This window comes from Lithobates pipiens, unplaced genomic scaffold, assembly GCF_037356315.1.
Source record: "Lithobates pipiens isolate NorthernLeopardFrog02 unplaced genomic scaffold, aLitPip1_a1.2 Scaffold_27, whole genome shotgun sequence".
NCBI lineage: Eukaryota > Metazoa > Chordata > Amphibia > Anura > Ranidae > Lithobates > Lithobates pipiens.
Window position 1 is genome coordinate 157,908,706 of NW_027507788.1, and position 25,214 is coordinate 157,933,919.

The window sequence follows — 25,214 nt, forward strand, 5'->3', positions numbered from 1 at the left end:
TTTTTCCAATCCTTCTGTGTTATGCAATGTCTTGGATGAATTATCACCAGTTCACACATAAGGATTGAAAATATAAAAAAACATTTATTGGACTTCCAAGGCCAAACTGTTTTACTGCATTTCTTAAAGCGATAGATACTGCTTTGTGAATGGAGCCCACTGTCTCCTTCTCCTTGTTTCTGTAGTCCAGGACTTGGCTACATAAGCAAAACACACAAAACATTTTTGGCACAGAAAAAAACTTCTGTTCTATATTTGTAATGTAGTATTTTGTTTGAGAGGATCAAACGTCTTCTACCCCCAAAACTAGCAAAAAAAAAAAGCTGCTTTACTTTGTTGGCCGATCACAATGCAGTCACCTGAATCTCTGCTACCAAAGCATGATGACTTGAGTCACAATGTACTAATATTGGGTGACATTCTAATGAAGTCATATTAATATTTAAAAAGTTGAATTTATCCCACACATCAAAAGACAGGATACACACTGGAAGATTGCTGTAGTGAAAATAACAATATTACAGGATGGAGCCCAGATCTCATAAACTCTACCATTTACATGGCTTCCACTCCCGGAATTTGCTAGACACGTACTGTTCCAGTAAAGCAGAAATGCCCTTTACTTATGAGGCTTTTATGTATCCTATGGAGAAATTTCACAATGCATTTTCTTCAGGTAGGTAAAGCTCTTTTTGATAATAAATTCTTTGTGCATGAAGTATATATTAGGAAAAATTAAGCATAACTATTGATTTGCAGAACAGTCTTGTACAAGTGAAGATATGACTGAAACAGAGGGTGAAAGAATCATATATTTAGATAAACCAGGTAGAGACAAAGTAGAATTTCTGCTGATCCATTCTTTAGGAAAATCAAAAACCCCTCTAGCGGGACACTGTCACTGCTGCCAGGGTTTCCATCTTCACACAGTCTTCTTTCTGGGTTCACGGGCTCTGTCCGTTTGAATGGCTGAGCCGCGATGATGCGCACAGGAGTCGCGGTCTCAGCACAGAGCTCCGAATGGACAGCACTGTCCTTTCAGAGTGCAATGTGCATGCACCAGTGTCATCACCGGCTACTACTAAACTAAATATCTCCTAAACTGTACACACTGTATTAATAAAAGAAAGGCTATGGGACTTTAAATGAGGTCTATGACCAAAATGTCAAGGTTACCTCCATCCCTAATTCTGATAAAAACTAAATAAGGGGTTGGGACTTTGAATGAAGCATGCACTTTAAAAATAAATAATTACTCATAACAAGTTTATTCCATATATTAATGAATAATAAAAACAAGACGCACAGCACTGTGAGTTCCGAAAATTAATTTCATATATATACATATAGAGTCAACATTTATATGTACACACACATAAATGCAAGGCACAATAACACATGATAGTTCAATGTAAGTAGCTTAAAAAACAAATAATGACATAATAAAAGGTAAATATCTATTCTGGCATAGGATAGGCACATTGTTGCACATATATGGATGTTTACTATTAGTGATGGCCGAACGGTTCGCCCGGCGGTCGTTTCGCAGCAAATTTTGGCTGTTCGCGATTCGCCCGATCGGCGGACTATTGCCGCCGTTCGCCCGGTGGACTTCCGTGTTTACTGTGTAAAAGAACTTTGACCTATGATGACACATCCATCATGGGGTACAGGACAGCCAATTGAGACATTACAGCACATGGACACTTGGACATTCCCCCTAACTTATAAATACACCCGATCCGGCGGCCATTTTACATTCTTTCGTATGTCACTATAGGGAGAGGTTGCTGTGTGGAGCAGGGAGAGATTGCAGTGACCCAAATCGCTAGCTATTTGGTACACAAAAGTTCTTTTCAGGACTGGTATAGGTGTTAGGTGTAGTTCAGGATATAGGTTTGAGGCAGTGTGGTGCTAGTGATTGTTGCAGCAGCCTGAGTGTCTTTTGTCAGTTTAGAGAAAGGGACAGGACGGTATGTGCTGCAGGGGGAGTCAGTTTAATCATTAGCTGTTACTATCAGGTCCACAAAAGTGCAATTCCAGTAACCAGTTATTGTTCCAGCAGCCTCTGTTTTGTCAGTTTATATAGGGACAGGCAGGAAGCTGTGTGTGAGGAGGGGGGTCAGTATAATCAGTAGCTGTTACTATATTAGGTCCACAAAGGTTCTTTTCAGGACTGGTATCAGTGGTATGGTAATAGGCTTGTACACGTATAATATTCTTTCTTCCATATATAGAAAGAATATTATACTTGATTGCTGCCCTTCTGCTGCAGTCTGCTAATCAGTCACAACCTACTTGTTCCACAAAGGTCCTTATAAGGACTGGTAAGGTCTAGGGTGCTACAGTACATAGGGTTGAGTGAGGTACAGTCTGCTATTCTATAAGGACTGGTATAGGTCCACAATACATAGGGTTGAGGTGCACTACTGCTGACCGCAGCCCTATACTGCAGCAGTCCTTCATCAGTATAGGGACTGACGTACAGTCTGCTAATCAGTCACACACAACCTACTTGTTCCACAAAGGTCCTTATAAGGACTGGTAACTTGGTCTAGAGTGCTAAAGTACATAGGGTTGAGTGAGGTACAGTCTGCTATTCTGTAAGGACTGGTATAGGTCCACAATACATAGGGTTAAGGTGCACTACTGCTGACCGCAGCCCTATACTGCAGCAGTCCTTCATCAGTATAGGGACTGACGTACAGTCTGCTAATCAGTCACACACAACCTACTTGTTCCACAAAGGTCCTTATAAGGACTGGTAACTTGGTCTAGAGTGCTAAAGTACATAGGGTTGAGTGAGGTACAGTCTGCTATTCTGTAAGGACTGGTATAGGTCCACAATACATAGGGTTAAGGTGCACTACTGCTGACCGCAGCCCTATACTGCAGCAGTCCTTTATCAGTATAGGGACTGACGTACAGTCTGCTAATCAGTCACACACAACCTACTTGTTCCACAAAGGTCCTTATAAGGACTGGTAACTTGGTCTAGAGTGCTAAAGTACATAGGGTTGAGTGAGGTAGAGTCTGCTATTCTGTAAGGACTGGTATAGGTCGACAATACATAGGGTTGAGGTGCACTTCTGCTGTCCGCAGCCCTATACTGCAGCAGTCCTTTATCAGTATAGGGACTGACGTACAGTCTGCTAATCAGTCACACACAACCTACTTGTTCCACAAAGGTCCTTAAGGACTGGTAAGTTATAGGGTACTACAGTACATAGGGTTGAGTGAGGTACAGTCTGCTATTCTATAAGGACTGGTATAGGTCCACAATACATATGGTTGAGGGGCACTACTGCTGATCGCTGCCCTATACTGCAGCAGTCCTTCATCAGTATAGGGACTGACGTACAGTCTGCTAATCAGTCACACACAACCTACTTGTTCCACAAAGGTCCTTATAAGGACTGGTAAGGTATAGGGTACTACAGTACATAGGGTTGAGTGAGGTACAGTCTGCTATTCTGTAAGGACTGGTATAGGTCCATAATACATAGGGTTGAGGTGCACTACTGCTGACCGCAGCCCTATACTGCAGCAGTCCTTCATAAGTATAGGGACTGAGAGTTTTGTCACAGGGTCATTTAAAAAATGACAGGCAGCGGGAGAGGCAGGCCCTTCCGCAGGGGTGGTAGGGGTAGGGCAGGAGCAACAGCCTTGAGCCAAAGTGGGAAGTTGCAGAAGGTGCGTTCAATTACTTTAAAGGACGCACCAGACTTGGTTGAGTGGTTCACTCAACCTTACTCTTCTGCACCCTCCTCATCCTCTCGATCTGCATCCTCTTCTTCACTTTCTGCTATGTGCACCCCCAAAGACACTACCACCAACAACACCACCACCACCACATACCTTCCGCTTGAGTCACAGGAATTATTTATCGATCCATATCAAGACATTTTTGATGCGCAGTCACTCTTGGTATTGGATCAGGAAGAGGAGGTAGCAACAACCGCTACTCAGCAGTCTGACGACAGTACCCAGATCATCCCAAGGAGGAGATTGGTCCCCGGTGTTGCTGCCTACTCCGAGATCTCTACTTATAGCGGTGGGGAAGGTGACGTCGATGATGACGTGTCTAGTGATGTCATGTGGGTGCCCACAAGAGAGGAAGAGGAGGGGAGTTCAGAGGGAGATATGGACCAGCAGATAGGGAGAAGCAGGAATAACTTTGCACAGGAGGACAAAGCAGACTGAAAATGTATCAGGAGCGAGTCATCGACATATGTACGGTCACATCTGGCGCTCCCAGGACACCGGCACATGGCTCCGCAGTGTGGGCTTTTTTTAACGTGTCCGCTGCTGACAATAGCGTTGCCATCTGCAATCTATGCAGTCAACGCATTAGTCGCGGTAAGCCCAACACTCACCTAGGGACGACCGCCTTAAGAAGGCACATGAGCAGCCATCACCGAGCCCAGTGGGAGCAACGGAACACACAAAGCCACACTCCAGGCTCTCACCGTCCAGCCTCGTCTTCTACTTCTCCTTCTCCTCTCTCCTCACAATTGTCCTCCACTCCACCTTCCATCACGCCAAGCTCACGTTTTTCTGCAAAAAGGCAGGCTTCCGTGGGCCTAATGTTCGAGTGTAAAAAAATGATGACGCCGGATAACCCTCTCGCCCAACGGTTGACGGCTGGCTTGTCAGAACTCATAGCCCGCCAACTACTGCCATATAAACTGGTGGACTCGGAGGCCTTTCGAAAATTTGTGGCCATTGGAACACCACAATGGAAGGTCCCAGGAAGGAAGTATTTCTCAGAGAAGGGCATCCCAGAGCTATATGGCCATGTTCAGCGGCAAGTGAATGTATCTCTGGCACACAGTGTCGGTGCCAAGATACATCCGACCACAGACACGTGGTCTAGCAAACACGGGCAGGGAAGGTATATCACTTTTACTGCCCACTGGGTGAACCTTCTGACGGCCGTCAAGCATGTAACCCGTGGCACCCGTGTAGATTTGGTTTTACCGCCACGGATTGCATGCAGGCCTGGCTCTTCTTCTCCTCCTCCTCCTCCTACTCCATCCTCCTCCCTCTCCTCCTCGGCTGACTCCTCCTTTTCCGCTGCTAGCGTCTCTTCCGCTGCGCCGCCCAAGCTCCCCAGAGCCTATTCGACATGCCAGGTGAGACGTTGCCATGCCGTGCTGCATCTGTTGTGCCTGGAAGCCAAGAGCCACACTGGCCCGGCACTCCTTTCAGCTTTGCGTTCACAGGCAGATCAGTGGCTAACACCGCTCAATTTGACAGTTGGTAAAGTGGTGTGTGACAACGGTGCCAATTTGCTTAGCGAATTGTAACAGGGCAAAATCACGCACGTGCCATGCATGGCACACGTCTTAAACTTGGTTGTGCAGCGATTCGTTGTCAAATACCCTGGGGTCCAGGACATCTTGCGGCAGGCAAGTAAAATCTCGGCCCATTTCAGAAGATCTTACACGGCCATGGCTCGCCTTGCTGACATTCAGCGGCGACACAATCTGCCGGTCAGACGTCTTATTTGCTATTGCCCGACACGATGGAACTCAACCTTCTATATGCTTGATAGGCTGCTCCAGCAGAAACGTGCAGTTAACGTCTACTTGTATGAACTCTGCGGCAGAACAGGTTCTGGGGAGCTGGGGTTTTTTTCACTGTGCCAGTGGCTGCTCATGCGCGACGCATGCAGACTTCTGCGCCCATTTGAGGAGATCACCAAACTGGTCAGTCGCAGCCATGGCGCCATCAGTGACATGGTACCTTATGCCTTCTTTATGGAGCGTGCATTGCGGCGTGTCATTGATCAAGCTGTGGAGGAGCAGGAGCGGGAAGATGAGGAAGTCGCAATGCTGGATGTATTCCCAGGGGGGGCTACTCTATCTGAGACAAGTCAACAACAGGAGTCTGAAGAGGAGTCAGAGGAGGATGGTGCCGGGGCGGATGAGGAGGAGCAAGAAGAGCATGCTTTAAACCTTTCTGGGACCCCTGTTGTTGTGCGTGGATGGGGAGAGGAGAATGAAGAGGACGACATTATCCTGGATGATGAGCAGGAGCCAGGCCACCACACCCCTTCCACTTTAGTGCAAATGGGGGCCTTCATGCTCCAGTGTTTTAATAGGGACCCCCGTATAAAAAGCATAAGGGTCAAGGACCAGTACTGGGTGGCAACGTACTTAGACCCCCAGTACAAACACAAAATGGCGGAAATGCTACCGCCGTCACAGAGGGCTGTCAGAATGCAGCACTTCCAGGCCTTGCTTCGAGAAATGCTGCATTCTGCTTTTGCGTGCGCTGGCAGAGGAGCAATTCCCACTTCCAGAGAAGGAGTTGCGGGTACCAATCCAACAGCGCCTGCAAGAAGAGGCCGGTTTGAAGATGTGTTGGTGACTTCGGATATGAGGTCATTCTTTCAGCCGACCCATCGACAGGTGTCATCCGGATCCAGCATCAGGGAACGCCTAGACCGTCAGGTGTCTGACTACATCGGGTTAACGACCGATGTGGACGCTCTGAGGAGTGATGAACCCCTGGACTACTGGGTGGGCAGGCTTGACCTCTGGCCAGAGCTTGCCCAATTTGCAATCGAACTGTTGGCTTGCCCCTCGTCCAGTGTCCTGTCCGAAAGGACGTTCAGCGCAGCAGGGGGGATCGTGACCGATAAGCGTACTCGCCTAGCTCACGACAGTGTTAACTACCTCACATTTCTAAAAATGAATGAGGCATGGATCTCGGAGGAATTCAACACATGTGACCAGTAGACCATGTATATGTCTATAAACAATTTTTTAAATCGAGCACACAGACCTTCTTTCTTCATTTGGCTCACTTCCTTGTCCAAAAAAAGCACACCATACTATATGCCCGTACCCTCCTCTTTTAAGAGGTTGAGCGGTGTCATATTTCTACTGGGGCTGCTTATTATGAGGGGCTCCCACCATCCCTGTGCTGTGCTGACTTCCTCCTGGGGCTGCTTATTATGAGGGGCTCCCACCATCCCTGTGCTGTGCTGACTTCCTCCTGGAGCTGCTTATTATGAGGGGCTCCCACCATCCCTGTGCTATGCTGACATCCTCCTGGGGCTGCTTATTATGAGGGACTCCCACCATCCCTGTGCTATGCTGACATCCTCCTGGGGTTGCTTATTATGAGGGGCTCCCACCATCTCTGTACTGTGCTGACTTCCTCCTGGGGCTGTACCTCTGCTGTGCATATTATGAGGGGCTCCCACCATCCCTGTGCTATGCTCATTATGAGGGGCTCCCACCATCCCTGTGCTATACTCATTATGAGGGGCTCCCACCATCCCTGTGCTATGCTGACTTCCTCCTGGGGCTGCTTACAGTGCAGGTGTCAGTGCTGTATATCACGGTGCTGATGTCAGTACTCTCTATCACGGTGCTGCTGTCAGTGCTGTATATCACGTGCTGGTGTTAGTGCTTTATGTCACGCTGCTGATGTCAGTGCTCTCTATCACGGTGCTGGTGTCAGATGACTCTATCACGGTGCAGGTGTCATTGCTGTATGTCATGCTGCTGATGTCAGTGCTCTCTATCACGGTGCTGCTGTCAGTGCTGTATATCACGGTGCTGGTGTTAGTGCTTTATGTCACGCTGCTGATGTCAGTGCTCTCTATCATGGTGCTGTTGTCAGATCACTCTATCACGGTGCAGGTGTCATTGCTGTATGTCACGCTGCTGATGTCAGTGCTCTCTATCACGGTGCTGGTGTCAGATGACTCTATCACGGTGCAGGTGTCATTGCTGTATGTTATGCTGCTGGTGATCATCTCCTGCACCCTCTTCTTTGCCTACCCTGGTCCCTGACCTTCCCTCTCCTCCATTGCCTTTGTGCGCTCCACAGTCCTGAATTGTCACAACAATTTCCCATATAAAAAAAGAATGCTTGTAGTTGTCGATCCCAGATTCACCTCATACATGTGTTATGTCATTGGCCATGTGGTGGGACTATGTTTGCACAGCTATTAATTATTTTGTGGCTGCAAATTTGACCTGTAGGTTTGCAAAGTTCGCCTCCCATTGAAGTCAATGGGGCCCGCCGCGAACGTTCCGGTTCGTGAACTATCGGTCGCGCTCGCGGTCCGCGTTCGCGAAACGTCCCGTCGGAAGTTCGTCCATCACTATTTACTATCAGTAGAAGATGCATAGGTATAGCATCCATAGCTCGCAACCATGAAATGCGTGCTATGCGTCTTGCTTTTATTATTCATTAGTATATGGAATAAACTTGTAACGAATCATTTTTTTTTTAAAGTGCATGCTTCATTCAAAGTCCCAACCCCTTATTTAGTTTCTTAAACTTAGATGATATTTACTGTACATATACCTAAGTCTTATAGGTCTTTAGGTATAAATCAAAAAGTGGATTTTACTTTACTTTAACTTGCTTGAAGTATAAGAATATACTATACATAGGGAGGATGAACATTAGCAAGAGATCATACACCCAAATGTGTTAAAAGTGTAAGGAGCGCCCCTGTGGTCTTCCTTGCCCGGGCTGGACTTTCACTGGAAAAACTCTCTTCAATCGATCGGGGTGGTTATTCAAAAAGGACCAGACACACACACTGGTTTGATTCTGAATACACACACTTTAATTTCCTCTTTACCAGTCTTTTTATGATTCAAAACATTGTATTATTAACCAATGAGGATTAGACAAAACATTCACCAATCAAATGGCGTTGACATTCTAGTGCGTCATACAGTTAGCGGACTTTTTTAGGGGAATTCTGATCAAAGGTCTCCAGACATACAGACATATATTTATATAAATGACCTTAAGAAATCATCTATAATTAAACCACATAGCGTCATTTCACCTTATGAATATTTCCTACTTACTATAAATTCTAACAGCTAGCTCTGACCACAAATGCATCCTGTTTCTTGCAGACTTCAGAAGTGACTTGCAAAGCATGGTGTTTCACTAAACTTCAGTAAATATCTGTTCAAGCAGCTAAATGTAATAAGACGAGTTTAAACTTAAAGGGTGACTCTCCCTACCCTTACAATCCCTCCTCTGATCATGAAGGACGAAGTCCTTTCTTGATCATTCTCAGAACCACCTATGTCTGTCTGCCTGTCTGGGTCTGAAGTGGAAGGTTTGATTTTGGTAATTCTACCCATTTAGACAAAATACAATCTTAATGGTGGCATAAATTGCAATTCCCAGGATAAGTATGATGATGAGGATCATTCCTACTTTCTTAAAGAAATTCATGATACTATCCCAGAACGAACCAAACCAACCTCCCATTCCAGAGAATGGATTCCAGGAGTCTCCCAGACGTCTCATTCGGTCCTGCAATTTCGCCCTTTCATCATTGTGTCCCTTTATATGTTGCTAACAATATGATTGCTGCTATATTACATGTCCCATCCCTTCTCTGAATGTGATACTCAGTTGTTGCTGCAATTTGTGCTTTTGACATTATATCTCCTGTCTATATACAGCAGGAATAATTATAAATCATTTCTGTAAATGTTGCTCTACCCCTGACCCCTATACTGTTATTCCTACTCATTCCGCATGAAGATGTAAGCCAGCACCCAAAAACAGTTAATAAGAATACCTTCATGGTTAATGCAATTGACAAAATAAGAATAATTTTAACATTGCACCTTCTGGGCTTTGTGAATTGGGGCTTGGGGGACCCTAGAAGGAAGGCAGCTTGGCTGTGGGACAAAGGGGCTGGAGGGGAGAGGGGCAGGGAGTGATGGGATCAGAGTCTCTTCAGATCCGAATGGAGGAGGGGGGGTGGCAGGGAGTGGTTGGGTCAGTGTCTCTTCGGATCCATTTGGTCCTGGCTTTGGGTCCATCTCTGGTTCTGGAACCATCTCTGGTTCTTGCTGCTGTGGCACTTTCTTTATCCTTGATGCGTGGATCCATTGCGGGCTTTGCTCGGTCAGAATTGCTGTTCTGGAGACCTTGAGGACTTTTCTCGGTCAGAATTGCTGTCCTGGAGACCTTGAGGACTTCAAATGGACCTTGGAAGACAGGACCTGGTTGCTTGCGGACTGCAAGTTGTTTGATCAACACTTTGTCTCCTGGTATGAAGGGGTTCTGTGGAAATAGGAGGGAAAGTGTCAGCAAACTTATCATAGTTTTCAGTAAGGCTACTTACCAAATGTTTCACGTGTTCTTCCTGTAAGGAAAATAAGTTAGACTCCTCACCTATTTTAGGGGCTTTTGTGCTGGCCTACCCATTAGGATTTCAAAGGGAGAGAGACCTGTCCTGGCATGAGGGGTGGTCCTTATCTGGAAGAGTACCCCTGGCAAGAAATGAAGCCAGTTCTTCATAGTACCCTGTGTGGCCTTCCTTAGCTTGTCCTTAATGTTCCTGTTCATCCTTTCCACTACTCCTGCACTCTGTGAATGGTAAGGAATGTGGAACTTCCATATCCCCAAAACTTTCACTAACTGTTGGGTGAGTTTTGCTGTGAAAGCGGGCCCCTGGTCAGAGTATATGGTAGCAGGTAAACCAAACCTACTGATCCAATGATCTTCTGGGATCCCTATGACTCCCTCCTTGTTTGACCACAATCCATCCGGATTGCGTGTCAAACCTGCATGAACCCAGCAATCCATGTCTTTGGGTTGTGCTTTTCTTTGTACAAGGTATCTTGTTGGCTGCTCTGTCAGCTAAATTGTTACCTTTAGTAGTTTCTGTTTTGTCAAAAGAATTGCCTTTCACTCTTATAATATTAACTTTTTGGGTTTTCCACCCATTTTTGGTTGGCAATTTGTTTGTTGTCTGCAATTTTAAACCCCCGATTAATCCAGATCATTCCATAATCATGGGCCACGTTGAAAGCGTATTTGCTGTCAGTGTAAATGTGTAAATGTTCACTTCCTGTCCCTGAAATAACTGACATGCTCTAGTTAAGGCATGTAGCTCAGCTTGTTGTGCTTAACTGGTCAGGCAAAGTAACTACTGCATACCCTGTTTTGTACGTGCTATCTGAGGGCCTGGAACAACTTCCGTCAACAAAAATGTCTTAAAATACAGAGTTGAGAGTGTCAGTCAACTCTTGAGGAGGGAGTCAGTCTTGGTGAAGTTGTATTAGTCAATTCTTTAGAACAGTCATGGGTGGGAGTGATTGCACTGGATCTCTGAGCTGTCATGTGTTGAGTTGACATGTTTTGTAGAAGATGCACTACAGTGTGTGTGGTATACAGAGTTGTGTCAGTGCCAAGAGTAATTTTACATGCCTCCTTTACAGTCATTGCAAAGCAGCCACAGCTTGTAGACAGGCAGGCAGGCCCTGGACTTGAATTGGTAGTTTTTTTTTTTTTTTGAAAGGTAGGCCACGGGGCGGTAGTGAGTACCGTGCATTTGCGCTAGAACCGCAGTGAATGCAGGGCCCCTGACTACAAAGGATTTTCTGTAATCTGGCAAGCCCAGTGCTGGGGCACTGGCCAAGGACTGAAACAAAGAGTTAAAAGCTTGTGTCATTTCCTCAGTATATGTGACCTGTTTTGGGGCAGTCAATGCAGTGGCAGGGCGTAGGACTGAGTCATAAAAAGAACAGTCTGGGATCCATTGCCTACAGTAGATGATAGAGCTGAAGAAGGAAAGGAACGCTGCCTTATCCTTCGGGGGACTGAGACAGGTCAGGGTTTTGACTTGTTCAGGTGACACTTGTCGTGTCACGCCTGAGATAATACATCCTAGGTATTCCACCTTGTCCCTGCACCACTGGATCTTTTTCCGAGACGCCAAGTGGTCCTTGAGAAACAGGTGATTCATCAGGCTTTTCAAAGTCTGCTGCACACTGCGTCCCGCTCTCGCTACACAACAGTAGGTCATCTACATATTGTAGTAGGACAGATCCCTGGGGTGATACCCATCCAAGGTGACTTCCAAAACCATTGAAAAGGCTGCCAGACTGTCCACACATCCCTGAGGGAGACAACGTGTCCAGGTCAGCTGTTGGCCAGGGGCCCCAGGTAAAAAGGGAAGATTTCCTGAAAATCCTCATGTACATCAATGCTAAAGAAAAAACATTGGATAAGTCTAGTACCGTGTCAGTGGTTGATGTGGCAGAAATTTTTAAGATCCCAGTAATGTCTGAAACTATTTGTTTAATCCCTGCAGGTCCTGCACCATCCTCCACTCCCCACTGGCCTTTCTGACAGGATTTATGGGGGTATTCCAGGGACCAATGATGGGTTTAAGGATTCCCCTTTGTAAATACAATTTGTGGCTGTATACTCTGTAGTTTTTAGTGTGTAGTGTGTATTGTTTCTGAAAGATGGGAGAGGTGCTGGGCTTGAAAGTAGGGACATATGGAGTGCATTTGATATGTCCTACATCTGTCTTGGACTTCGCCCAAATTGGGTGAGTCTCCAGGGGGGGCTGGTATGGACATGAAGTAAAATGTCAGGTCCCTTTGCTTAGGCATAGTTAAGTCACAGTTAACTGCTTTAGCTGTCATACCCCCTTGTAAGTCAAATTTAATGGCTATCGCCATCCTCAATGAGGACATAAGGTCCCGTCCCATTAGACATAAAGGGAAATCAGTGAGGATGACAAAACTTTGCTTTATTAAGTATAAAGACAAAGAAAGAAAAAAAAAAAAAAAAAGGGTTGGTTGGGACTTTAAATGAGGTATACAGGGGCCGTTCACCCCTCCTCCATCCCGGTTCAATATATAAAAAAAATAGAAGAACATAGATAGCGGGACTTTTCCATGAAGCACACGGGAGCAATGAAACAGATTAGATAAAAATAGTTTTTAATTATTCGAATTGTTTATGAAATATTTGTATCAATTGTTTCCATACATTTTACTATATATTAATATTTTTATATTTTTTGCACATATACAATTCTTAAAAATTATTATTCCACATTGATTACAATTTCCAACAAGAAGTTGATACTTCTATTACAAGATACAAACAGTAATTGAGACATGATTTAATAGAATAAAATTTATGACTCTACAGATGTCACAGAGGGGCCATAAAAAAAACAAAAAAACGAAAAAAAAAAAAAAAAAAAAATAGCGAAGAACAAATAAAGAAGGAACGGGGATCAGAGGAATTCATACGTATATACACGCGGTTGTTGTTAGCTCTACGCGTTTCAAGGCCTTATAGCCTATCATCAGGAGCAAAACCGTGGTAGGGATCTATAGAAAAAAAAAAGGATATTAAAAGGGAAATGAATAATGTTTTACTATAACAAATTATTAAAAAGGGCCAACCAAGGGCAGGGGAAAATACCCCTGAACTTAGTTAGCCCTGTTACTTACATGAGGGTCCTTGCAGTGGTGGCACAGACAGTGAGATCCCCAGACCAACCAAACAATGCCCCGTCCGGGAGCTGAGGGGACGTAGTGCAGCAGGCGGCAACCCAAACCGGACAACACCTCATGTGAATGGAGATGTGTACTAACGATATGATGGGTGGAAAAACCCCTATATTGAAGAGCTAAGTGAAAAAACAAAAAGCAAAAATGCTAAAAATAGTAAAATAAAAGAGTGAAAAATTGGGCAGGGTTGAGAAAACAACAGAGGAAGGGGGAAGGTGATCAGTATAGGAAGTGAAGGTAAAAAATAAAAAACAATTACCAGAATAACCGCAATTGAGGGCAGAGTGCCTCTGTGCATCTATGGTGACTGATATGGCCGATGTGATCAGTGCTAAGTGTTTGGTGCGAATGAGGAAGGGGCCCATATAAGCACCGCCGCCACCGCAACCACGCCCCCAACGTCACGCGTCAGACCACTTGGGGGATGGAACAAACCATTCCCCGGTGGGTCAGAAGGTAGTAAACACACTGCCGGTCATGTGGCGTCAAGAAGCCAAACAGCCGGTGTGGCATGCGTGACGTCGACGCGCAGTGAGGAAACCCCCCACCCGCCCAGCGTCAGAATAGGGTGGGGGGAGGATCCACAGTGCGCGTCGCAGCTCCCGAACGGAACACACGAGGCAAGGTCCAGCGAGAGATACAGCCAGAACCAACACTGCACACATGCAAGCAAAACTAAAGAAAGGGGGCTTAAAATAATTAAGAAAAAAAAGAAAAAAAAGGGGAAAGAAAAATCAAAAATCCAATTTACATTATTGGAAAAAATAAAGAAATTTCATAAAGACAGCTATAAGAAAAAAGCGTTTGATAATTATTATTAGTGCAATCCGTGTGCCTCCATCCCTTATTTTTATTATAAAGACAAAGAAAGAAAAAAAAAAAAAAAAAAAAGGGTTGGTTGGGACTTTAAATGAGGTATACAGGGGCCGTTCACCCCTCCTCCATCCCGGTTCAATATATAAAAAAAATAGAAGAACATAGATAGCGGGACTTTTCCATGAAGCACACGGGAGCAATGAAACAGATTAGATAAAAATAGTTTTTAATTATTCGAATTGTTTATGAAATATTTGTATCAATTGTTTCCATACATTTTACTATATATTAATATTTTTATATTTTTTGCACATATACAATTCTTAAAAATTATTATTCCACATTGATTACAATTTCCAACAAGAAGTTGATACTTCTATTACAAGATACAAACAGTAATTGAGACATGATTTAATAGAATAAAATGTATGACTCTACAGATGTCACAGAGGGGCCATAAAAAAAAAAACAAATGAAAAAAAAAAAAAAAAACAAATAGCGAAGAACAAATAAAGAAGGAACGGGGATCAGAGGAATTCATACGTATATACACGCGGTTGTTGTTAGCTCTACGCGTTTCAAGGCCTTATAGCCTATCATCAGGAGCAAAACCGTGGTAGGGATCTATAGAAAAAAAAAGGATATTAAAAGGGAAATGAATAATGTTTTACTATAACAAATTATTAAAAAGGGCCAACCAAGGGCAGGGGAAAATACCCCTGAACTTAGTTAGCCCTGTTACTTACATGAGGGTCCTTGCAGTGGTGGCACAGACAGTGAGATCCCCAGACCAACCAAACAATGCCCCGTCCGGGAGCTGAGGGGACGTAGTGCAGCAGGCGGCAACCCAAACCGGACAACACCTCATGTGAATGGAGATGTGTACTAACGATATGATGGGTGGAAAAACCCCTATATTGAAGAGCTAAGTGAAAAAACAAAAAGCAAAAATGCTAAAAATAGTAAAATAAAAGAGTGAAAAATTGGGCAGGGTTGAGAAAACAACAGAGGAAGGGGGAAGGTGATCAGTATAGGAAGTGAAGGTAAAAAATAAAAAACAATTACCAGAATAACCGCAATTGAGGGCAGAGTGCCTCTGTGCATCTATGGTGACTGATATGGCCGATGTGATCAGTGCTAAGTGTTTGGTGCGAATGAGGAAGGGGCCCATATAAGCACCGCCGCCACCGCAACCACGCCCCCAACGTCACGCGTCAGACCACTTGGGGGATGGAACAAACCATTCCCCGGTGGGTCAGAAGGTAGTAAACACACTGCCGGTCATGTGGCGTCAAGAAGCCAAACAGCCGGTGTGGCATGCGTGACGTCGACGCGCAGTGAGGAAACCCCCCACCCGCCCAGCGTCAGAATAGGGCGGGGGGAGGATCCACAGTGCGCGTCGCAGCTCCCGAACGGAACACACGAGGCAAGGTCCAGCGAGAGATACAGCCAGAACCAACACTGCACACATGCAAGCAAAACTAAAGAAAGGGGGCTTAAAATAATTAAGAAAAAAAAGAAAAAAAGGGGGAAAGAAAAATCAAAAATCCAATTTACATTATTGGAAAAAATAAAGAAATTTCATAAAGACAGCTATAAGAAAAAAGCGTTTGATAATTATTATTAGTGCAATCCGTGTGCCTCCATCCCTTATTTTTATTATAAAGGCAAAGAAAGAAAAAAAAAAAAAAGGGTTGGTTGGGACTTTAAATGAGGTATACAGGGGCCGTTCACCCCTCCTCCATCCCGGTTCAATATATAAAAAAAATAGAAGAACATAGATAGCGGGACTTTTCCATGAAGCACACGGGAGCAATGAAACAGATTAGATAAAAATAGTTTTTAATTATTCGAATTGTTTATGAAATATTTGTATCAATTGTTTCCATACATTTTACTATATATTAATATTTTTATATTTTTTGCACATATACAATTCTTAAAAATTATTATTCCACATTGATTACAATTTCCAACAAGAAGTTGATACTTCTATTACAAGATACAAACAGTAATTGAGACATGATTTAATAGAATAAAATTTATGACTCTACAGATGTCACAGAGGGGCCATAAAAAAAAAAAAAAAATGACAAAAAAAAAAACCAAATAGCGAAGAACAAATAAAGAAGGAACGGGGATCAGAGGAATTCATACGTATATACACGCGGTTGTTGTTAGCTCTACGCGTTTCAAGGCCTTATAGCCTATCATCAGGAGCAAAACCGTGGTAGGGATCTATAGAAAAAAAAAAGGATATTAAAAGGGAAATGAATAATGTTTTACTATAACAAATTATTAAAAAGGGCCAACCAAGGGCAGGGGAAAATACCCCTGAACTTAGTTAGCCCTGTTACTTACATGAGGGTCCTTGCAGTGGTGGCACAGACAGTGAGATCCCCAGACCAACCAAACAATGCCCCGTCCGGGAGCTGAGGGGACGTAGTGCAGCAGGCGGCAACCCAAACCGGACAACACCTCATGTGAATGGAGATGTGTACTAACGATATGATGGGTGGAAAAACCCCTATATTGAAGAGCTAAGTGAAAAAACAAAAAGCAAAAATGCTAAAAATAGTGTTATAGTAAAACATTATTCATTTCCCTTTTAATATCCTTTTTTTTTTCTATAGATCCCTACCACGGTTTTGCTCCTGATGATAGGCTATAAGGCCTTGAAACGCGTAGAGCTAACAACAACCGCATGTATATACGAATGATCCCCGTTCCTTCTTTATTTGTTCTTCGCTATTTGTTTTTTTTATTTTTATTTTTTTTCATTTTTTTTTTTTTTTATGGCCCCTCTGTGACATCTGTAGAGTCATAAATTTTATTCTATTAAATCATGTCTCAATTACTGTTTGTATCTTGTAATAGAAGTATCAACTTCTTGTTGGAAATTGTAATCAATGTGGAATAATAATTTTTAAGAATTGTATATGTGCAAAAAATATAAAAATATTAATATATAGTAAAATGTATGGAAACAATTGATACAAATATTTCATAAACAATTCGAATAATTAAAAACTATTTTTATCTAATCTGTTTCATTGCTCCCGTGTGCTTCATGGAAAAGTCCCGCTATCTATGTTCTTCTATTTTTTTTATTTTTTGCTTTATTAAGGGTCTATCCTGCAAGTCTGACACCTGAAGTGGTTCTACGGGGTGTTTGTCATTAGGTTGATTTGGAGAATGACCGGGAGTTCTACTTTCACTTTGTATGTGAGGAGGTTTCCGTTCTTGCGGATATCCCTGTTGGTGTTGTTGACTCCTTCCCTGATATCTGCCTCTGAAATCAGCTCTCCTTGGACACCTCACCGTGGTCTATAGCCCTTCCTTTGAGGACAATCAGATTTCCAGTGGGAAGGATCCCCACAGTTAAAACACCCTTGATTGTCATAGGGCTGAGGATATGACCCTCGTGGTCAGTCATTGAGAGCAGGAAACATGGCAGAAATACCAGGGGAGATTTCAAGTGTGGTTTGTGTGAATAATCCCCCTTTTGTATGAAAAACCCCGGAGGATGCTTGTTTTTTAATGTCCTCCATAAAATATTTAGGACTCTGTGTAGCCCAATCAGAATTAACAAATTTTATAATTTGTGTGACTTTAGGGTCTCCATTATTCATGGCTGTACTGACAAACAATAGTTGGCTATCAATTTCACAGGATGTGTAAATTTTAAATAACTGTGACACAAAGGAATAAAAATCTTCCCCTGTTTGTTGTTTACATGCAAGCAAACCATTTATGGGCATTTCTGGTTTATATGCTTTTCTCCAGGCGGCTAGGAATTTGTTCCAAAAGCCAGTCCAATCTTCCTTGACCGTGCCTAGGGGCAAGGGAATTTGTACTTGGGTAGTCCCCATAGTAATAAGGGGAAATTTAAGGGCTGTTACATCTGACACTAATTCTGTTTCATTTACAGACTTTTGGAGAGGCATTTTAAGGTGACTCATTTTTAAAGAGAGGTCATCATCTTGTGACTCCTCTATTTCTTCTTCCTCGCTCTCTGACCGGATAGGAGAGCGAGAACGACTTCTAGAACTATGTATGTATGTATTTCTGTAACATCTCTCCCATTTATTCCCATAGAGCAGCCCTCGGTATAGTTCTCAGTGATAAAATGGGCGTCATTACGTAAGGGACAGGGGGCATGCATCTAGGGGATGAGGGAACCGTTTTCTATATTCCTTCAATGTTTTAGACCATGCTTTATAACATTCAATCACGTAATCATTATTATGGGGAAATGGTGGATAACTGTACTGTTTGTGTTGCTCACAAAATTTAGTAACCTCCTCCCAATCCTCTTGGCAACAAGGGCCATCAGTAGTTAAACCTTAAACTTGAAGAATATGAGCTCTGGATAGTATGTTTGCCCAAAAGGGTTCAGTACAATGTTTTCCATAATTTCCCAACATGAAATCAAATGGGGTCGGCTGTTCCAGCTTACCTCCTGGACCTCCCTTTCCCAGCTGATTTCCCATGTTCAATTCTTATACTTTAACTTATAATATGACTTCTATTTATAATCATCAGTTGCAGAACACACTCTTAATGATTTTGGACAGACTATAAATTGTTCACTTGTTCTGAATTCAATAATACTCCTGACACCTTTAACAGTTAAACCTTCTTGAAACACAAAATTATTATATATATTAAACCTTAATGTTTGTATCCGTGGTGCACCTTCATGGAACATAACACCCTTTTCCCACCTTGTGATATTAACCATCATCAACATTAGCAACCAAATAGGTTTGAGATTATTTGTATACAAATAATAAGCCTGTTAAACACTCAGGGCAGCATCCTGCCAACAAATACCCAGGAAAATGTCCTGACATTCATTTTAGAGGTTTCCAGTGACCAGTCCTTTGTAATTGAAAACTTAAATTTTCAATTATTTGTCTATATTCTTATGCTTTATCCCGGCCATCCTAGCGAGGATTTTTTTATCTTATTCCTGACCCCGGCCAACCTAGCGAGGGTCTCAACTCTTATAACTCCTTAACTTAGCGAGCTTCCTTTTTTCAAAGACAGAGACAGATTATATCACTGTTTTGAAAACCACAATCAAGTACATAAAGTGTTCTAGGTACAGCATTAAAACAGGCAAGTTTCTCAAAAAGACTTATAAAAAGTAATTTTAAAGAAAGCTCACCTGTTCAATGACTGCACCCCACTTCTGGTACCATCTGTAAGGAGCGCCCCTGTGGTCTTCCTTGCCCGGGCTCGACTTTCACTGGAAAAACTCTCTTCAATCGATTGGGGTGGTTATTCAAAAAGCACCAGACACACACACTGGTTTGATTCTGAATACACAAACTTTAATTTCCTCTTTACCAGTCTTTTTATGATTCAAAACATTGTATTATCAAACAATGAGGATTAGACAAAACATTCACCAATCAAATGGCGTTGACATTCTAGTGCGTCATACAGTTAGCGGACTTTTTTAGGGGAATTCTGATCAAAGGTCTCCAGACATACAGACATATATTTATATAAATGACCTTAAGAAATCATCTATAATTAAACCACATAGCGTCATTTCACCTTATGAATATTTCCTACTTACTATAAATTCTAACAGCTAGCTCTGACCACAAATGCATCCTGTTTCTTGCAGACTTCAGAAGTGACTTGCAAAGCATGGTGTTTCACTAAACGTCAGTAAATATCTGTTCAAGCAGCTAAATGTAATAAGACGAGTTTAAACTTAAAGGGTGACTCTCCCTACCCTTACAAAAAGATCAATCACCTCCGCTATAGGGAGTCCTGGTTGTCTAGTTCCAGGCTATTTGTGTGGAATATTCCTACAATGGGATCTTCCTGCCATAATTCTCTCTGGTTATGTACTCCTGGAAGTTTTGGCTGCCCCCACCCATCTCTCTACATTCTCTATAATATAAAACAAATCATGCTGTAAGGGATGGTGAAAGCCCATTGTGATGGACACAGCAGGTGTGCAGAGCCAGGACCTCAGCATAGAGATAGAAGAAACTGATTTAACTCTCCGGCACCTATCAATAACCAAAATATCAGTTTTTAATTAATTGACCTATAAAAAATATGCTCTCTTCTTGAATGGCCTATATTGATATTTAGATGTAACACAGCTGTGCTTTAACTATCCTGAATTCAAATGCATTGCATAGAGACTATTCCACAGCTCTCCTTGAAGGTTGTTTTGAATCTTTTACCGCAGGTGACTTTAGGGGAGATGTGTTGATTGACTTCAGTATTGGTCCCCAAATACAACATCTCTATGCAGCGCAGGAACATTTCAGAGATATCATCCTTCTCAAGCCTACTGAGCACTGTATTCTAGAAGTGAAAAAATGGACAGACAGCCGAACCGGAGCATTTGATTGGTCACACACGACTACACTTGCTACAGAATTGGCAGGAAAGAGGTGAAGTATCTGCCAGTTTTTTGTCCTAGTCAGACTGAATACCTGGTGTGATGAACTAGTAGCATTGGCAGGAGGACCAGACATACTTTTTAAAACATTTGTAATTTAAAGTGGAAGTAAACCCATCGATTTAAACAGTTAAAAAAAAAAGGCATGCCGGGAATGCTAACTGCACATTGGCTGTGCTCTCAGCCAAACTATCAAATCATCCAATGGTTGGTGTCATAACGAATTACATGTGCAGCACCATGGCAGTTCAGGATTAAACAGAGGCAAAGATGGCAGCTTCCTTGGCTAAAAACGATAGGGGAGTTTACTTCCACTTTAATTTTTGTATTTAATTATTAATAATATTAATAATTATTTAATTATTGTATTTTTAATTAGTCTTTTCAACTCCTGAGGAGATTTGTAAATCAGGTGATAATATTACGATGGAAACAATTATATTAATCCCTTCGTGCCTATGGTAAAACAAATGTAGATGTCTAAGCCCTATTTTGCAGTTTTGACAGTTAAAGTTAGTAAAACTGTTAGTAAAGTTAGTAAAACTGTACGTATCATCAATACTTTGTGCATCCAGGTGGATTAAACCTTGTTTTTTTCAGGACAAATTGGGCTTTCATATAGTGGTAAATGTTAATGGATATTTCCTGCTGTTTTTTTTATTATTATTATTATCAAAGGAAAACTAGCCCAAAATAGTAAAAAAAAACTAATTTTTAAATGTAACTGTATATGTCTTGCTACTACCATAACTTGCCACCCATGAACTACCCAAAATAAATTCTCCTGCTCCTGACGATCCAGAGTACAGCCCAGAAACAATAGCGTGCATTTTGAATTTTTTTAAATCCTACCTAAATCACACTAAGGCCGCGTACACACGGGCGGACTGTCTGTCCAACTTAGTTTCAGCGGACAATCCGCTCGTGTGAGGGCTTCAGCTGACTTTTTCAGCGGACAGTCTGGCGGACTAAGTCTTTCGGAATTTCCGTAATACAGTCCGTCCAAACTTGGTTTCAGCGGACAGTCCGCTCGTGAGTAGGCAAGTTGGACGGACTAAGTATGGCGCATGCTCAGAAAGGATTTACACGGCCGAAGGTTGCATTGCAGTCTATTGGACGTCGTATTTCTAGTCCCGTCGTACGTGCTGTCATCGCGCAAGCTTTCAGCGGACTGTCTGTTCATCGTGTGTGGTCAAGTCCGTTCATTCAAAAGTAGGACGGACTGTCTGTCGGATTGTCTGACGAACTTAGTTGGCCAGACAATCCGCCCGTGTGTACGCGGCCTAACACTAACTGACACTGATACTAATTTAAAAAAAATCCTGTCCAAAAATTAATAACCCTGCCATTGACCTACTGTAGATCAAACCTTGATTCAGGTATTCATGTTTTTTATTATATTTACATTTTTTTATTTTCTTAACACTTTTTTTTTCTATCTCTGCAAGGACAGAGAATGATACAATGTATACAATGTATACAGAAAAACATAGGGACGGGCTTCACAGTGACTAAACACATCAGTGTTTAATTAGAGGCTATCACAGTGATCAGGTGACATAGAATTGTCTGTTCTGGGTCCCGATAATTAGAACAGGACCCCAGTCTCTGTGCTGGGAGCACGCCTTGCGATGCGCCTCAAGCATCAAGGGAGATACGCAAATATGCGGTCCTGTGGAAAAAAGCCCAGTCCAGTGGGGCCACATATTTGCGTACGGTTGGTGTGAAGGGGTTAATAATGCATTATTACTCCACTAAAATCAAATGTAATACTGCTATAAGAACCTTTTTTTTTGGGTATGCAGTATATGATCCCCAGTAAAAGAGGTAGAGGGAATTGGTGGTTAGTAGTTAGCTGTAAGTGCTTAATCTCTATGGAAAATGGTTGGAGTCAACACTCCTCTTCCACTGATATCTGAAAGTCTCTTCAGTTCAGAAATGTTAACGGTATTCAACAGCTCAAACCCAATATACTCAATACCTCTGCAGAATATCAGTTAAATGCTTTATGTGACAGGGAATTTGCTTCTTCCTTCCAGTGACCAAAGTGAGGAGAAGGAAATCAGACTCAGGGCGGCAATTAAACATGTTGTAAAATTCGATCTCAATCAGGAAAATCTCACAGGCTCAATTGGGCTACCACAAGCCGACTGCCTTGTGTTCTGGAATATTCTGGAAGCCATCAGCAAAGACCTTAAAGAATTTGTGAGAAACTTCAGGAAATTCTCAAAGCTTCTCAAACCAGGCGGGCGCATTATGCATTATGGAGCTTTAAATTGCACATTCTATATGGTTGGGGGAGAGAAGTTCCATTTTTTTAAGTATAATGAAAGTGACTTTAGAAGTATGCTCAGTAATGAGGGGTTTGTTATCACCCATTTGGAGGTTTCCCAAAGAAAGGCTGAGAGCGATCTGATGGATTTTGATTCAGTTATGTTCTGTACAGCTTATAAAGAATAGAAGATTTAGGCCTCATTCACACCATATTGTTAGAAAGTGCACATGAATTCCATGAAATAACTTAGCATGTTTTTAGTGCAATTTTAATGTGTAATGTTAAAATGTAATACAAGGAAAAATGTAGGTGGGAGCTTTGTGTGCGTTTTCCATGAATTTCTTCCTGGGAAATGTACCATGTGATTTCAAAAAATGCACCATGTGATTTCAAAAAAATGCACCATGTGATTTCAAAAATGCAGTAATTAAAAAAAAAAGTGAATTTTCTATGCATCACCATGTGTTGCTTTGACTATAAGGCAAAACACATTTTACCAAAAACTCAAAAATGATACAGGAAGCAGGATTTGTGGAAAACAAAATGCACTGCCCTCTTACACAACACATTGATGTGAACAGCTTCATAGATTATAATGGCAACTAGTTTTCATGAGCTGTTGTAGGTTGTGGTGCATAAAAAAAAGGTTGTAGTGCATATAAAAAAACAATGGTATGAATGGGCCGTTAGGCTGGGTTTACATATATGCAAATTGGATGCGTTTTTAATCGCACCCAAATTGCATAACATGTGAGTGTGACCGATTTTGCACCTGAATCTCACCTGAACAGGCTAACAAACCCCAGAATTGTATTTCAACAAGTCACCTATGTACTGGTAGAGCACCTCAAATGTTGAGGCAGTCCTCTGAATATATAGATAAATGAGGTATAACTATGGCCTATGGGTCACCCACTCAGCGCCACCTCAGTCCTACAGTGCCAGCAGCAGGTAGATGTGTTGAACTATTTGATATCATATGTCGATGTCTCACACATAAAAATATATATATATATATATATATATATATATATATATATATATATATATATATATATATATAGATAGATAGATAGATAGATAAATAAACATATAAAATTACCATTATAAAATAGAGATGAAATCAAAACATAAGATAAGACTAAGCAGCTGTTTAAATAAATATAAATATAGTATTACACTAGTATAACCAGAGGTAAAGACCACCTTGCATCAGATAAATACTAAAACAGCGCTAAAAAGAAAATAAAAATAGAAAAAATGTTATGGTAATGAAACCATAGGGCAATGGCAAACACCACGGCCAACAGTCTTTATGTAGCAGATGGATATGTGGACAGTTCAGATAATTCACAGTCACTTTTCTCTTAGCGTGCACCTTCCACCAGAGTAAGAATGCAATTATCCACCTCGTGAAGCACACACCCCTCTGGGGTACAAACTCACCAGACACCGCTAGAAAGAGAGCCTTGTATCAGTGTACAAACACCGCTCTGTGCTGACATCCCACTTATCCAGAAGGTCCACTGGTATAGGTATTCCGATTGTATCATAAAACACAAGGATAGATGTACATAGCATAATCCTGTTTATTATAATGCAACATACCCATACAGCAGAAACCCCCCTTAATCCTAGCTGCTTACATTTAAAATGCAATCAACAAGCATAAAGAAATACAATAGAGGGCGCTATCACCATCTCCAGCCGTCCGCTGGAAGTGTGCTGTTCCTTGCAGACACTGTATTACACTTCCGGGTAGAAGGCAGAGCATGGTGGAGCGCACAACGTCACTTCCGGTTTCCGTGCTGATCAGGCCCTGACCGGTTTCGTTGTTCAACTTCAACAGAGGGCATGCTCTCGCTCTGGCCAGCCAGTAGTTAAAAACCCTCCTCTCCGGAGTGAGGGTCCTTTGGGGGAATGGCCTCATCAGGTGCTTGCCTAGACTGAAGGCTTCATCTGCAATGAAGACAAAGGGGAGTCCTTCCACGTTATCCGCATCAGGTGGCAATCCCAGGCCACCAGTCTGGAGACGCTGGTAGAACTCCATCTGGGCGAAGACTCCTCCATCCAACATCGGGCCATTCTTCCCCACGTCCACATACATGAATTCATATTGTGCCAACACCACCGCCTTTTAACACTACACTATTAAGCCTCTTGTAGTTGTAATAGTAAGACCCTGAATGGGGTTGTGGCACAATGTGTACATGTTTCCCATCGATCGCCCCTCCACAGTTGGGAAAGTTCCAACGGTAGACAAAATGGGAGGCCACAGTCTGCCATTCCTGTGGCATTGAAGGAAACTGTGGAGTCAAACAATAAAAACATCACTATAACATTTATTTGAAGGAGCATT

The 25,214-nt window shown here is 42.5% G+C and overlaps 1 protein-coding gene across 1 annotated transcript; it reads left to right on the top strand.

The window, feature by feature from the left end:
• The first annotated feature begins 525 nt into the window (after window positions 1–525).
• Window positions 526–23,040, top strand: LOC143934280 (nicotinamide N-methyltransferase-like). Its single transcript, XM_077457743.1, has 3 exons — window positions 526–676; window positions 20,365–20,572; window positions 22,620–23,040. Exons 1-3 carry the CDS (start codon window positions 526–528, stop codon window positions 23,038–23,040), a joined length of 780 nt encoding a protein of 259 aa, XP_077313869.1.
• Window positions 23,041–25,214: the final 2,174 nt, after the last annotated feature.